We start from the raw sequence: 16,871 nt of genomic DNA, 5'->3' as shown, positions 1-16,871 counted from the left end.
CAGTTGACTAGGAAGCATGAGACACCTAGTCCTGTGGTGATAATCTCCTGCTGATAAAACACTTATTTTATTGAAACAACAACACACAGCCCAGTAAGTGACACTTCCCTGGATTCAGGGTCTCTGCTCTCAGATTGCATTACAGAATCCTGCTGACAGATTCCCCATAAAGGGGACTTTTTAGCATGTTTTTACATATAGAAGTAGTGGTATGTACATTATGTTTATCTGCTTCTCCCCTAAAATGAAAGTGATATATTTTGTTGTGTAAATTTGCCAGTCATGAGAAGTTAAAAAAAAGCCATCAGCAAATCATAGAGGATGTGCACGGAGGAGGACGTGTCCCTGCACTTGGAAGAAGCAGTGTAGAGCACTGGACACGCCCCCCGTGCACTCCCTGCCTGATTTGCATTTGGTTTCTCAGCTGTATTTCTGATGACTGGCACATCGGATCTCTAAAGAAAGAGGTATCATTTGTATTATGGGATAGGCGCCCCTACAGCCACACCACTACTTACATATGTGAAAGATGATGATAGTCTCCTTGTACATGAAGTTTCCCTCTATTAAATCAGCTTGCTCTATTTGGGTAAAATATGATTATTCTGAATCTGAGAACCATTTCAGAGGTTAAAGTTATGCGAAGCAAGTTGTCATGGGGCATATGGAGATAGGACAGGGGCCCCTAGGCTGGCCCTCAGACTTGCGACCCTGCGCTGCCCCTTATCTTGGAGGTAGGTTTGATGGTAACCAGGTCCGTGCCCCCAGCGTGACCCTGACTCCTGTCCAGGCCCTGATCTTACTCCCCGTCTCCCCCACCCTCGGGGGGGGGGGAGCGGGAAACACAAAGACAAAGCCCCATAAAATGACACGGGCAAGGGAGAACGGAAACTCCTACAGACAGCACTCAACACACACAGGAGAGGCAATATGTGTACTGGGGAGTAATGAAAAATGTTTCCAGCACAGCAGCTCTCTTTACGGCCATATCACATATTTTATTAGTTTTTCTCGGAGGTGTTATGAAGTGGATCTGATGCTGATACATAAGGATTGATCATCAGTGGCCAGGCCTAATTACCGAATGCTAACAGAAGGGCAGCCTGTCTGGCGAATGTCACACAATCACATGCCAGACGTGTTATATTATTATTATAGCATACGGACTATTATATCTGCTGGATGCGTAATTCATTAATTCCTTCTGGTCATGGCCCCAGAGGACGGAGCAATCTAATTTCCCTGGTACAGATACGCACAATAAGACCAGATTTATAGGAAGCCATTAACCCCGTAGTAGGACGTGTAACTGATAATGAATCACATGATCCAAAGTAGAATTAATGTCCAATATTACGCTGCAATATCTAGAGCTGGCCATAAACATGAGGTCAAAGTTGGCCATATTGTATTGCTTATGGATTCCTTCTTTCGGTAGATACTTGCAGTATTGGGGACTGGAAGATAGTGGGAGTGGCCAGCCTGAGGCCCGCCTTGGTGGGCGTGGTCTGGCATCTCTTTCTGCGCGGGCTCTACCTATTTAGCGCCGTTTGGTCAGTCTTTTCTGCTGACTGAGCCTGGTCACCACGCAACTCATCTCCCTACCACTCCATCCCTCGACGCTGCAAGGTGAGCATGCCCCGATAAGTGGTCCATTGCGGTAGCGCACGGGAGATGGCAGATTGCGCCGACAAAGCTGGTCACGCCCACTCATTAAGCCGACTACAATGCCTACTTACTACGTTTCTCTCCTACTCCACCGACCAGGGTGACAACCAACAAGCGGCATACCACAAGTAGGTGACGCCAGCACACAGGTGGCATATGCAATGACCAATGATAAGTAGGCCGGGTTTGGGGTCGTCCGCAGTATGAGAGCTAGCGCGGAAGAAATCATCGGGCCACACCCACCAAGGAGCAATTCATATTCACCAACTAAGCTGTTCATGCCCACTCATTAAGCCGACTACCACGCCTACTAACTACGGTTCTCTCCTACTCCACCGATCAGGGTGACAACCAACAAGCGGCATACCACAAGTAGGTGACGCCAGCACACAGGTGGCATATGCAATGACCAATGATAAGTAGGCCGGGTTTGGGGTCGTCCGCAATATGAGAGCTATCGGAAACATCGGGCCACACCCACCAAGGCACAATTCATATTCACCAACTAAGCTGGTCACGCCCGCTAATTTCGGGTTCCCAATGCTGCAAGTATGCCGATGTCAAAGTCTAGAAGGGTCAAGTGTTTGGCCAAAACATAGTCAAAAATTGTCACCCACTTTCCAATTAATTGGGTGAAAAGAAGAAGTTCTAGACTCTGTTTTCCCCCGACAGTGCTTTGACAGAGTGGCTCACCATTATTTACACAGATTCATTAGTACTTTGGAAAAAATTGTTTATTCCTAAAGAAATATCTCTGTGTGTAAATGTACCCATCAATGAAATCTTTTGTGTGTTGCAATGTGTGTCATATAAATCTGATCATATGTCACAAGGAGGTTTTACAAACATCGCCGACTGTCATGGCGGCGTCAGGATCTGTGGAGACTAGAGATTCTGGCACTCTACCTGCTGACTACTCGGACTTGTGGTTCATAGGCAGGCTAGCAAGAGTTAATCTCTGCTGGGCGGCTTGTTAGTCTCCTTTAATCTGACACTGTGCGAGCACACACTGACACTGCGAGCATACACTGACACTGCGAGAACACACTGACACTGTGGGAGAACATACTGTCACCGTGGAGCAGTGCACGGCTGGCCACCTGCAGTGGCACTCATTGAATTCAGGCAGCGTATGCTTGAGTACTGGCAAACAATATATGACAAAGTGCTCAGTCAGGAAATTTAGGACGTATAATAATGCACTGAGTCTTGGCCATGCCATGGGCGCACCAAACACCTCTCCTTGGTATAATAAAAAAAGATTTTGTATGCAAACCAAATTACTAAAATCTATACTACAGGTAAATTTTTATAGGAACTAAGTTCCCTATATACTTGTTTAAATGGTTTAATTAGTATTTGTCATGGGGTATAAAATGACAGAACAGGGGCTCCTAGACTAGCCCTCAGACTTGAGACCCTGTGCTGTCCCTTATCTCAGAGGTAGGACTGATAGTAGCAAGGTCTGAGCCCCCAGCATGACCCTAACTCCTGTCCGAGTCCTGATCTTACTCTGCCTCTCCCCTAGCCTTGGGTTCAGGCCGAAAACACATTAACAAACCCTACAGAAACGACACAGACAAGGGAGAACGAAAACTCGTACACACTGCACTCAGACACAAAGGAGAGATTATATGTGCTCTGGTCTAGAATCTTATATAGGAAGAAGACGGCTGTGATTGGTAATTAGCAACCTGAGTTCCTAGCAGAGTTCCCCAGGTCAGCAGGAATTAACTCCTGCAGGACTTAGGAAGTGAGCACAAGAAACAGCCGACGCCCGGCTCTGGCTGAACAACTAGGAGACATCAGGTTGCCTGTTGGGCTCTGCAGTGTGAACAGAGTCTGACGTCGCCATGACACCTAATGAGTCTGGAACCAAACATCACATGACAGAATTTTGGGCATTACAATCTACCTTTTAATGGAGAGTGTAAATTTATGTACATTTCGGGTCAATAAAATATTAGGCGTCACCTGTTTTGTTTCCCATTGATTGTCTCCTTTGTATTAGCTATGTGTAACCCTGCCTTTATATATCTGAGCCATTACTGTCTTATCTCATCACAGTGGTATATGTACATGGCCACTCGATCTGACCAATATCTGTCTCATTTTGCTAAAACATTGTCTTTCACTCATTAGATAAAATCTGTCTGCCAATCACATTGTAGCATTTGAACTCCCGTTATAGAAACGTGGAAGTTTTTATTACAGATGAGAAAAATGAGAATATCTGATGGTGTAAACTCTACCGTAGACCAACGTATTCATTTGTAAGACTAGTCTGACCGGTGACAAATCTGAGCGCAAAAGGTCAGGGGAATACAGAAAGGGGGGCAAAAATGCCACAAATCTGCTCATACTGGGATGTAGATTTTATATATTTTGAAATTTAAAGGGGTATTCCCATCTCCAAGATCCTATCCCAATATCTAATAGGTGTAATAATAATAATAATAATAATAATAATAATATTACCAAATACCTCCAATTATAAATGTAGTATAGTTCTTCTGATTAGCTATGTCCCTTACCTCATGTGCAGGGCATTGAAGGACCTTAGGAATTCATGGTTTTCACTACACACATAGTGACAGTTAGCTGCTAGTGGTCATAACTATGCATACTTAAGGTAATCCAATGCCCTGCACATGAGGCAAGCAACAGAGATGGGAATATCCCTTTAAGTTAAGTCATGGTTACGACCACGTATATAGTCACAGTTAGTTAGTTGCTAGTGGTCATATTCATGGATACGTAAGGTCCTGCAATGCCCTGCAGATGAAGTAAGAGACGACTATATCAGGAGAACTATACTACATTTCTACTTGGAGGTATTTATTAATTATTATTATTATTATTATTATTATTACACCAACTACACATTGGATATTGGGATGGGATATTGGAGATGGAAATACCCCTTTAAATGACATTTTCTTTAGTAAAACTGTATGTTCTCTTTGTCTTCATGGCTGCAGACGTGTGACGTGAGGTGCAATAAATAAACTCTTGAGTTGTGACTTCCATTAGTTATATCTGTTCTAGGCTCAGTGATGATGAACCCAGACCGTCTGCTGACCTCTGCTGACCGTCTGCTGACCTCTGCTGACCTCTGCTGACCGTCTGCTGACCTCTGCTGACCGTCTGCTGACCTCTGCTGACCTCTGCTGACCGTCTGCTGACCTCTGCTGACCGTCTGCTGACCTCTGCTGACCTCTGCTGACCTCTGCTGACCGTCTGCTGACCTCTGCTGACCTCTGCTGACCGTCTGCTGACCTCTGCTGACCTCTGCTGACCGTCTGCTGACCTCTGCTGACCGTCTGCTGACCTCTGCTGACCTCTGCTGACCGTCTGCTGACCTCTGCTGACCTCTGCTGACCGTCTGCTGACCTCTGCTCCCAGAAACATGTCGGCAATGCAGTAACCCAGAGCTGAGCAGCACAAGACAGATGAGAAATACATCATTTACAGCTCAAAGCCAAATTTACAAACCTAAGAGTCGCTGCAGGAGGCCATTAACCGTGCGTTTCCTACACCGCAGTCATTGTGTTCTGAGCGCTGGAATTAGGCGCTGATTACAGTCCTTTGTTTTAGGTGGGGACTGAAAGCAATTTCAAACAATGTTTTCTTTCCTTAATTTAGCTTGTTGTTGTTAACAGTACTCGAGGACATAAAGATCCCAGTGTGTGGAGCGCAATTATTTAGATTCACATTAGTTCCTTAAAACTCCAGCGACAAGTGAAGGATTTACAAAACATCGTCTATAAATGGCTGAGAAACATTTCTCACACTTCTGCCACCTACGGCAAAAGATTTGCATCCCCAGCTTGTTAAATGCTAATATGTGATGATCAGACGTAGCCTGTTTCTGGGCAAATTCCACCTTTCAATATGGCCTAAATGATAAAAAGATATCTCCTGATAGGATACTTATGTTAAAGTGAACCTGTCAGGTGCAATATGCAAGACCATGAGCAGTTCTGGGTGCATATCGCTAATCCCTGCCTAACTGGCCCTGTATACACTAGCATAGATAAAGAGATCTATAGAAAAAGGATTTCTGATCCTTTATGATATGCTAATGAGCGCAGGGACGAGTCACAAGGGCGTTACTTCCTGTTCTCATTCAGCCCTCTTAGCGTTTTGAAGAGGTGGCAGTGGATACACCCCAGTGGGTGTGCTAACATGCTAAGAGGGCGGAATGAGCACAGGAAGTAACGCCCTTGTGACTAGTCCCTGCGCTCATTAGCATATCATAAAGGATCTTTAGAAATACTAAAAAGATCTCTTTATCTATGCTACTCGGTACAGGGACGGTTACACAGGGATTAATATGTACCTACAACTGCTCGTGGGTCTGGGTGCATATTGCACCTGACAGGTTCACTTTAAGCTTTATTGCTGATAAATGTGCCTGTATCCCTGAGATTGGTGGCTCAGTGGTTAGTAGTACACTGCAGTCTTGCAGCGCTGGGGTCATGAGTTCCAATGGACACCATCTGCAAGGAGTTCGTATGTTTGTGTTGGCGTTCTCTTGTTTCCTCCCACACTCCAAAGACATACTGATAAGGAACTTGTGAGCCCCAATGGGGACAGTGATGATAATGTATGTACAGCGCTGTGGAATTAATAGAGCTATATAAATGAATAATTATTATTATTGATCCACTTAATAGAGGTATTCTAAGTTCATACAATGTACACAAAAAAATTAAAATCTATATAACTGTTGTCCACTGCTTATTGTACATTTTGGTTTTATCCTCAAGAAGAGGCCAGATCCCCTCGAAACGCGTGGATAAGTAAAACCTGTTTAATTTTATCTGACTAATCATTTGGCTATACGGACAGCGCAGAGGAACCACTTTTTACCCCTTCATATCCCAATTTATGTTTTATCCTGATGAAGAGGCCAGATCACCTTGAAACGTGTGGATAAGTAAAACCTGTTTAATTTCCTTTGACTAATCATTTGGCTATACGGACAGTGCAGAGGAACCACTTTCTACCTCATATCCCAATTTATGTTGTATCCTGATGAAGAGGTCAGATTGCCTCGAAACGCGTGGATAAGTAAAACCTGTTTAATTTTATCTGACTAATCATTTGGCTATACGGACAGCGCAGAGGAACCAATTTTTACCTCTTCATATCCCACTTTATGTTTTATCCTGATGAAGAGGCCAGATCGCCTCGAAACACGTGGATAAGGAAAACCTATTTAATTTCCTCTGACTAATCATTTGGCTATATGGGCAGCGCAGAGGAAACACTTTCTACCTCATATCCCAATTTATGTTGTATCCTGATGAAGAGGCAAGATTGTCTCGAAACGCGTGGATAAGTAAAACCTGTTTAATGTCCTCTGACTAATCGTTTGGCTATACGGGCAGCGCAGTGGAACCACTTTCTATCTTATCATATCCCAATTTATGTTTTATCCTGATGAAGAGGCCAGATCGCCTCGAAACGCGTGGATAAGGAAACCCTGTTTAATTTCCTCTAACTAATCATTTGGCTATATGGGCAGCGCAGAGGAAACACTTTCTACCTCATATCCCAATTTATGTTGTATCCTGATGAAGAGGTCAGATTGCCTCGAAACGCGTGGATAAGTAAAACCAGTTTAATTTTATCTGACTAATCATTTGGCTATACGGACAGCGCAGAGGAACCACTTTTTACCTCTTCATATCCCAATTTATGTTTTATCCTGATGAAGAGGCCAGATCACCTCGAAACACGTGGATAAGGAAAACCTATTTAATTTCCTCTGACTAATCATTTGGCTATATGGGCAGCGCAGAGGAAACACTTTCTACCTCATATCCCAATTTATGTTGTATCCTGATGAAGAGGCCAGATTGTCTCGAAACGCGTGGATAAGTAAAACCTGTTTAATGTCCTCTGACTAATCGTTTGGCTATACGGGCAGCGCAGTGGAACCACTTTCTATCTCATCATATCCCAATTTATGTTTGATCCTGATGAAGAGGCCAGATTACCTTGAAATGCGTGCATAGGTAAAACCTGTTTAATTTCCTCTGACTCATCGTTTGTCTTTGAGAAAGTTATATCAGATACTTACATAACTTTATACAAATATTATTCAATTGCTGAACTGGGTTATCCATTTCATTTATTGTAAAAACTTCTTAAGATTAAGTAGTCCACTTACTGCCCATAAAATATGTCATTTATATGTAATAGTCATAAATGTCAATTCCAGATGGACTATAATGTGTATTACTTCAAAGGATACATTAATGAGCTCTTACAGGATACTTATATGTTTACATATTGCATAAAATCTAAAGCGGAAACATTCTGCAGAGATGATAAGATGCGTAATAATAAAGAAACAAGTGGAAATGATGGGAAAATTCATCGCCAATGGGGGATGTATCTGGTTATTCATGGAAACAATGGCTATTGTTGAAAGTGTTCTGTAGGTCAGTTATAGAAAATGCCCTAAACGAAGACGCTGAATATTTAAGAAATATCCGTTTTTAATCCTACATTGCCGTATATACATTTATACATTTCCATTTGCAAGTTTTATATTCTCTTTTTCTGATTATCTGCATTTGCACATTATTGATAATGATCACCTCAGTCCTTTTTGGCACAAAAACATTAGAAAGCCTTATCCTATTTTTTTTCCATTATTCTTACCATCTAATCCAAAAATAAGTTTTGTTATTGACGCCAAGTGTCATCCGGTCATTGATTGTATCACTACGAGGGACTTCACCTGCTGGGACCAAGCAGGCGGATCTGATCGATACTGTTTTACAGTCCCGCTATTATCAGCTCAGTGATGATCAATGGGGTAAAAAGATGAAATGAAAAGGTTTATCATTAGGAACCAAAAAAAATCAGTTTAATTGAAATCAATCACTTGGAAGGCCACAGGGCTTATTGGTTTAAGATTTCAGCCTTAAGGGTGGAATATGGAACCAATAAGGAATTTATCAGTGTTCATAAGGTTCTAGGTTCTCCAATAATAGACCCTTGTCCCATAGAAACCCCCATCCTCCTCCACATACAGGGGGAGCTCTTGGTGGCCACTGTCCCATACAATCCCCATCCTCCTCCACATACAGGGGGAGCTCTTGGTGGCCACTGTCCCATACAATCCCCATCCTCCTCCACATACAGGGGGAGCTCTTGGTGGCCACTGTCCCATACAATCCCCCATCCTCCTCCACATACAGGGGGAGCTCTTGGTGGCCACTGTCCCATACAATCCCCATCCTCCTCCACATACAGGGGGAGCTCTTGGTGGCCACTGTCCCATACAATCCCCATCCTCCTCCACATACAGGGGGAGCTCTTGGTGGCCACTGTCCCATACAATCCCCCATCCTCCTCCACATACAGGTGATCTCTTGGTGGCCACTGTCCCATACAATCCCCCCATCCTCCTCCACATACAGGGGGAGCTCTTTATGGCCACTGTCCCATACAATCCCCCATCCTCCTCCACATACAGGTGATCTCTTGGTGGCCACTGTCCCATACAATCCCCCATCCTCCTCCACATACAGGTGATCTCTTGGTGGCCACTGTCCCATACAATCCCCATCCTCCTCCACATACAGAGTGATCTCTTGGTGGCCACTGTCCCATACAATCCCCATCCTCCTCCACATACAGAGTGATCTCTTGGTGGCCACTGTCCCATACAATCCCCCATCCTCCTCCACATACAGGGGGAGCTCTTTGTGGCCACTGTCCCATACAATCCCACATCCTCCTCCACATACAGGTGATCTCTTGGTGGCCACTGTCCCATACAATCCCCCCATCCTCCACATACAGGTGATCTCTTTGTGGCCACTGTCCCATACAATCCCCCCATCCTCCTTCACATACAGGTGATCTCTTGGTGGCCACTGTCCCATACAATCCCCATCCTCCTCCACATACAGGGTGATCTCTTGGTGGCCACTGTCCCATACAATCCCCATCCTCCTCCACATACAGGGGGAGTTCTTGGTGGCCACTGTCCCATACAATCCCCCCATCCTCCTCCACATACAGGTGATCTCTTTGTGGCCACTGTCCCATAGAATCCCACATCCTCCTCCACATACAGGGTGATCTCTTGGTGGCCACTGTCCCATACAATCCCCATCCTCCTCCACATACAGGAGGTCTCTTGGTGGCCACTGTCCCATACAATCCCCATCCTCCTCCACATACAGGGTGATCTCTTGGTGGCCACTGTCCCATACAATCCCACATCCTTCTCCACATACAGGCTGATCTCTTGGTGGCCACTGTCCATAGAGCTCCCCATCCTCCTCCTCATACAGGTGATCTCTTGGTGGCCACTGTCCATACAATCCCCCATCCTCCTCCTCATACAGGTGATCTCTTGGTGGCCACTGTCCATACAATCCCCCATCGTCCTCCACATACAGGTGATCTCTTGGTGGCCACTGTCCCATACAATCCCCCCATCCTCCTCCACATACAGGTGATCTCTTGGTGGCCACTGTCCCATACAATCCCCATCCTCCTCCCCATACAGGTGATCTCTTGGTGGCCACTGTCCCATACAATCCCCCATCCTCCTCCTCATACAGGTGATCTCTTGGTGGCCACTGTCCATACAATCCCCATCCTCCTCCCCATACAGGTGATCTCTTGGTGGCCACTGTCCCATACAATCCCCATCCTCCTCCACATACAGGAGGTCTCTTGGTGGCCACTGTCCCATACAATCCCCCATCCTCCTCCTCATACAGGTGATCTCTTTGTGGCCACTGTCCCATACAATCCCCATCCTCCTCCACATACAGGTGATCTCTTGGTGGCCACTGTCCCATACAATCCCCATCCTCCTCCACATACAGGTGATCTCTTGGTGGCCACTGTCCCATACAATCCCCCCATCCTCCTCCACATACAGGTGATCTCTTGGTGGCCACTGTCCCATACAATCCCCATCCTCCTCCACATACAGGTGATCTCTTGGTGGCCACTGTCCCATACAATCCCCATCCTCCTCCACATACAGAGTGATCTCTTGGTGGCCACTGTCCCATACAATCCCCCATCCTCCTCCACATACAGGGGGAGCTCTTTGTGGCCACTGTCCCATACAATCCCACATCCTCCTCCACATACAGGGTGATCTCTTGGTGGCCACTGTCCCATACAATCCCCCCATCCTCCACATACAGGTGATCTCTTTGTGGCCACTGTCCCATACAATCCCCCCATCCTCCTTCACATACAGGTGATCTCTTGGTGGCCACTGTCCCATACAATCCCCCCATCCTCCACATACAGGTGATCTCTTTGTGGCCACTGTCCCATACAATCCCCCCATCCTCCTTCACATACAGGTGATCTCTTGGTGGCCACTGTCCCATACAATCCCCATCCTCCTCCACATACAGGGGGAGTTCTTGGTGGCCACTGTCCCATACAATCCCCCCATCCTCCTCCACATACAGGTGATCTCTTTGTGGCCACTGTCCCATAGAATCCCACATCCTCCTCCACATACAGGGTGATCTCTTGGTGGCCACTGTCCCATACAATCCCCATCCTCCTCCACATACAGGAGGTCTCTTGGTGGCCACTGTCCCATACAATCCCCCCATCCTCCTCCACATACAGGTGATCTCTTGGTGGCCACTGTCCCATACAATCCCCATCCTCCTCCACATACAGGTGATCTCTTGGTGGCCACTGTCCCATACAATCCCCCCATCCTCCACATACAGGTGATCTCTTTGTGGCCACTGTCCCATACAATCCCCCCATCCTCCTTCACATACAGGTGATCTCTTGGTGGCCACTGTCCCATACAATCCCCATCCTCCTCCACATACAGGGGGAGTTCTTGGTGGCCACTGTCCCATACAATCCCCCCATCCTCCTCCACATACAGGTGATCTCTTTGTGGCCACTGTCCCATAGAATCCCACATCCTCCTCCACATACAGGGTGATCTCTTGGTGGCCACTGTCCCATACAATCCCCATCCTCCTCCACATACAGGAGGTCTCTTGGTGGCCACTGTCCCATACAATCCCCATCCTCCTCCACATACAGGGTGATCTCTTGGTGGCCACTGTCCCATACAATCCCACATCCTTCTCCACATACAGGCTGATCTCTTGGTGGCCACTGTCCATACAATCCCCCATCCTCCTCCTCATACAGGTGATCTCTTGGTGGCCACTGTCCATACAATCCCCCATCGTCCTCCACATACAGGTGATCTCTTGGTGGCCACTGTCCCATACAATCCCCCCATCCTCCTCCACATACAGGTGATCTCTTGGTGGCCACTGTCCCATACAATCCCCATCCTCCTCCCCATACAGGTGATCTCTTGGTGGCCACTGTCCCATACAATCCCCCATCCTCCTCCTCATACAGGTGATCTCTTGGTGGCCACTGTCCATACAATCCCCATCCTCCTCCCCATACAGGTGATCTCTTGGTGGCCACTGTCCCATACAATCCCTATCCTCCTCCACATACAGGAGGTCTCTTGGTGGCCACTGTCCCATACAATCCCCCATCCTCCTCCTCATACAGGTGATCTCTTTGTGGCCACTGTCCCATACAATCCCCATCCTCCTCCACATACAGGTGATCTCTTGGTGGCTACTGTCCCATACAATCCCCATCCTCCTCCACATACAGGTGATCTCTTGGTGGCCACTGTCCCATACAATCCCCCCATCCTCCTCCACATACAGGTGATCTCTTGGTGGCCACTGTCCCATACAATCCCCATCCTCCTCCACATACAGGTGATCTCTTGGTGGCCACTGTCCCATACAATCCCCATCCTCCTCCACATACAGGTGATCTCTTGGTGGCCACTGTCCCATACAATCCCCATCCTCCTCCACATACAGGAGGTCTCTTGGTGGCCACTGTCCCATACAATCCCCCATCCTCCTCCTCATACAGGTGATCTCTTGGTGGCCACTGTCCCATACAATCCCCCATCCTCCTCCACATACAGGTGATCTCTTGGTGGCCACTGTCCCATACAATCCGCATCCTCCTCCCCATACAGGTGATCTCTTGGTGGCCACTGTCCCATACAATCCCCCATCCTCCTCCTCATACAGGTGATCTCTTTGTGGCCACTGTCCCATAGAATCCCACATCCTCCTCCACATACAGGGTGATCTCTTGGTGGCCACTGTCCCATACAATCCCCATCCTCCTCCACATACAGGAGGTCTCTTGGTGGCCACTGTCCCATACAATCCCCATCCTCCTCCACATACAGGAGGTCTCTTGGTGGCCACTGTCCCATACAATCCCACATCCTTCTCCACATACAGGCTGATCTCTTGGTGGCCACTGTCCATAGAGCTCCCCATCCTCCTCCTCATACAGGTGATCTCTTGGTGGCCACTGTCCATACAATCCCCCATCCTCCTCCTCATACAGGTGATCTCTTGGTGGCCACTGTCCATACAATCCCCCATCGTCCTCCACATACAGGTGATCTCTTGGTGGCCACTGTCCCATACAATCCCCCCATCCTCCTCCACATACAGGTGATCTCTTGGTGGCCACTGTCCCATACAATCCCCATCCTCCTCCCCATACAGGTGATCTCTTGGTGGCCACTGTCCCATACAATCCCCCATCCTCCTCCTCATACAGGTGATCTCTTGGTGGCCACTGTCCATACAATCCCCATCCTCCTCCCCATACAGGTGATCTCTTGGTGGCCACTGTCCCATACAATCCCCATCCTCCTCCACATACAGGAGGTCTCTTGGTGGCCACTGTCCCATACAATCCCCCATCCTCCTCCTCATACAGGTGATCTCTTTGTGGCCACTGTCCCATACAATCCCCATCCTCCTCCACATACAGGTGATCTCTTGGTGGCCACTGTCCCGTACAATCCCCATCCTCCTCCACATACAGGTGATCTCTTGGTGGCCACTGTCCCATACAATCCCCCCATCCTCCTCCACATACAGGTGATCTCTTGGTGGCCACTGTCCCATACAATCCCCATCCTCCTCCACATACAGGTGATCTCTTGGTGGCCACTGTCCCATACAATCCCCATCCTCCTCCACATACAGGTGATCTCTTGGTGGCCACTGTCCCATACAATCCCCCATCCTCCTCCTCATACAGGAGGTCTCTTGGTGGCCACTGTCCCATACAATACCCCATCCTCCTCCCCATACAGGGTGATCTCTTGGTGGCCACTGTCCCATACAATCCCCATCCTCCTCCACATACAGGTGATCTCTTGGTGGCCACTGTCCCATACAATCCCCCCATCCTCCTCCACATACAGGTGATCTCTTGGTGGCCACTGTCCCATACAATCCCCATCCTCCTCCACATACAGGTGATCTCTTGGTGGCCACTGTCCCATACAATCCCCATCCTCCTCCACATACAGGTGATCTCTTGGTGGCCACTGTCCCATACAATCCCCCATCCTCCTCCTCATACAGGAGGTCTCTTGGTGGCCACTGTCCCATACAATCCCCCATCCTCCTCCTCATACAGGGGGATCTCTTGGTGGCCCTGTCCATGGTGCTTGCAGCCCCTCTCCCCATAGGGATGCGCTCTGTGCGCACAGCAGGGCTCTTTCAATTTGCACCTGTTGGCAACCAAGGATTAATCTGGATAAAAGACAATTTGTCATCGCTGCTGTAAAGAATCATTGCATGTTTTGCTCTAGAAAAAAAGATATCTGTGAGCATCAATAATTAATCCTTGCGATAAAAGCAGAGGGGGCTGTGAAGCGTCAGATCCCCCTCCTCCACTGCCAGGTACTGAGAGCAGAGAGGTGAACTTCACAGCACTGAGGGGGAGGGGAGGGGTGCATGCCTCCCCAATTTATGGTCGGGGGCATAATAAGACCATGCACATCCACTAAACCCTCTGCCAAATGCATCGAATGAGCGACAAGTGACCGATTCCAGGCTGGATTTCTATACATGCACATATGTCTTTTGTCTCTTACCTTTAGTGAAAGCCTTAAAGAAATGGTCATTATCTGCAGCAGAAAATAATACCTGGGGATGAAAGAGAACCCAGAAAATAGAATCCCACTTCCACAGCACATAGTAAAGGATATGGCCAGTCGATCAGCTTCTTAGCATATTTCCTTATGATGTTGTCTTCTCCAAAGATGAACAACGACCTGTTCACTGTGAAGCAATTCTGCCGGACAGGGATGGGGTTATAGAGAGCCATGGTCCTTGCTCTTTGGGCTTTAGATTGCTTAAAAGCTGCCTGGGTCCCCACTGGAGCCGCTGGGGACCCCTGTAGAGTCTTGCTCCTCTCCGATCCTCCATCTCCGGACCCCAATCTTCCAGCCACCGCCTCTCCAAAGCGAGCCATCCTGGAAGTTAAAAGAAAGACAGCATGATCCTTCCAGACCAAGAGAAGGGGACCTGATGATGATGATGATGATGATGATGATGATGATGAGCAGCTCCAGCACAATACTCACTCTGTATGTGAACTGTGTCTAGATGCAAATCCCCAGCCTTACAATAAAAATCCAACAAAATGTGCCTGACAGCCCACGTCTGCCGATGCTACAAAGGAGAATATAGATCTAGTCGCCCAACCTGCCCACAATTAATGGTTAATCAGCAGCCAGACCTCATCCATCACATAGTGCAGGAGCTGCGCACAGGAGACGCGCACACAACAGCTGGGATTATCATTGAGATGGGAAGCAACACGATTCTATTCACATAAAGACACGTCCCAAAGCCCAGGGGGGCAGGAGAAGCAGGAGGAACACAGATCCATGGGCACAGCTAAGACCACATACACAACTACACCCAAATCTCTCCAGGTGCCCCCATCTACAAGAGCATGGCACCAAAGGAGTGGAGGGGGCAGGAGAAGCAGGAGGAACACAGATCCATGGGCACAGCTAAGACCACATACACAACTACACCCAAATCTCTCCAGGTGCCCCCATCTACAAGAGCATGGCACCAAAGGAGTGGAGGGGGCAGGAGAAGCAGGAGGAACACAGATCCATGGGCACAGCTAAGACCACATACACAACTACACCCAAATCTCTCCAGGTGCCCCCATCTACAAAGAGCATGGCACCAAAGGAGTGGAGGGGGCAGGAGAAGCAGGAGGAACACAGATCCATGGGCACAGCTAAGACCACATACACAACTACACCCAAATCTCTCCAGGTGCCCCCATCTACAAAGATCATGGCACCAAAGGAGTGGAGGGGGCAGGAGGAACACAGATCCATGGGCACAGCTAACCAAATACACAACTACACCCAAATCTCTCCAGGTGCCCCCATCTACAAGAGCATGGCACCAAAGGAGTGGAGGGGGCAGGAGGAACACAGATCCATGGGCACAGCTAAGACCACATACACAACTACACCCAAATCTTTCCAGGTGCCCCATCTACAAAGAGCATGGCACCAAAGGAGTAGAGGGGGCAGATACAGGCAAAATGCACCCAGAGATCTGATCCAGAGATAGGAACTTCCCGACAATGAATGTATTGTATGGCACTAAAGGAGTGGAGGGGCAGATACAGGCAAAATGCACCCAGAGATGTGACCTAGAGATGAGAACTTCCCGACAATTAATCTGTATTGTATGGTACTAAAGGAGTGGAGGGGCAGATACAGGCAAAATGCACCCAGAGATCTGATCCAGAGATAGGAACTTCCCGACAATGACTGTATTGTATGGCACTGGAGGGGTGGAGGGGGCAGATACAGGCAAAATGCACCCCAGAATTCTGATCTAGAGATGGGAACTTCCCTACAATTAATCAGTATTGTATGGCACTAAAGGAGTGGAGGGGCAGATACAGGGGGCAGATACAGGGGGCAGATATAGGCAGAGGGCAAATGCAGCGCTAAATGTGAACTTCCCGACAATTGCTCTGTATTGAATGATTACACATCTCAGCTACAAAAAAGGATCTGGAAGAGAAATGCTACAGCCAGGGAGACGTCAGATCAGCCCGGGCAGCCTTGGGTGGGGAATCAGACCTAATTCAATTATTTTCAGATCTAAGCAAGCCATGGAAAAAATTATAAGCCTAAAAGCAACAGCACATGCCCTGCAAGTCTACCAATGAGACGTGGTGAGGGGTCCCAGCAAAAGTGCATGCATTATGGGGCTGGGGTCTGTTACCTCTGTGCTGCTGGAGGGATTATTATTATGGGT

At 47.7% G+C, this 16,871-nt stretch overlaps 1 protein-coding gene across 5 annotated transcripts in view; it reads right to left on the bottom strand.

The window, feature by feature from the left end:
• Positions 1-16,871, bottom strand: part of CACNA1E (calcium voltage-gated channel subunit alpha1 E) — a 964,825-nt gene that overhangs the window by 538,989 nt on the left and 408,965 nt on the right. For 4 of the 5 annotated variants that reach the window (XM_075320594.1, XM_075320596.1, XM_075320595.1 and 1 more), the window contains exon 3: positions 14,778-15,043. In XM_075320594.1, coding sequence (XP_075176709.1) covers positions 14,778-15,043 — 266 coding nt within the window. Of the gene's footprint in view, positions 1-14,777; positions 15,044-15,154; positions 15,770-16,871 lie in introns of those variants that run through there. The other variant, XM_075320599.1, reaches the window with a different exon arrangement.

This window comes from Anomaloglossus baeobatrachus, chromosome 8 (genome assembly GCF_048569485.1).
Source record: "Anomaloglossus baeobatrachus isolate aAnoBae1 chromosome 8, aAnoBae1.hap1, whole genome shotgun sequence".
NCBI classification, from domain to species: domain Eukaryota; kingdom Metazoa; phylum Chordata; class Amphibia; order Anura; family Aromobatidae; genus Anomaloglossus; species Anomaloglossus baeobatrachus.
This window is presented reverse-complemented; position numbering and strand designations above follow the sequence as displayed.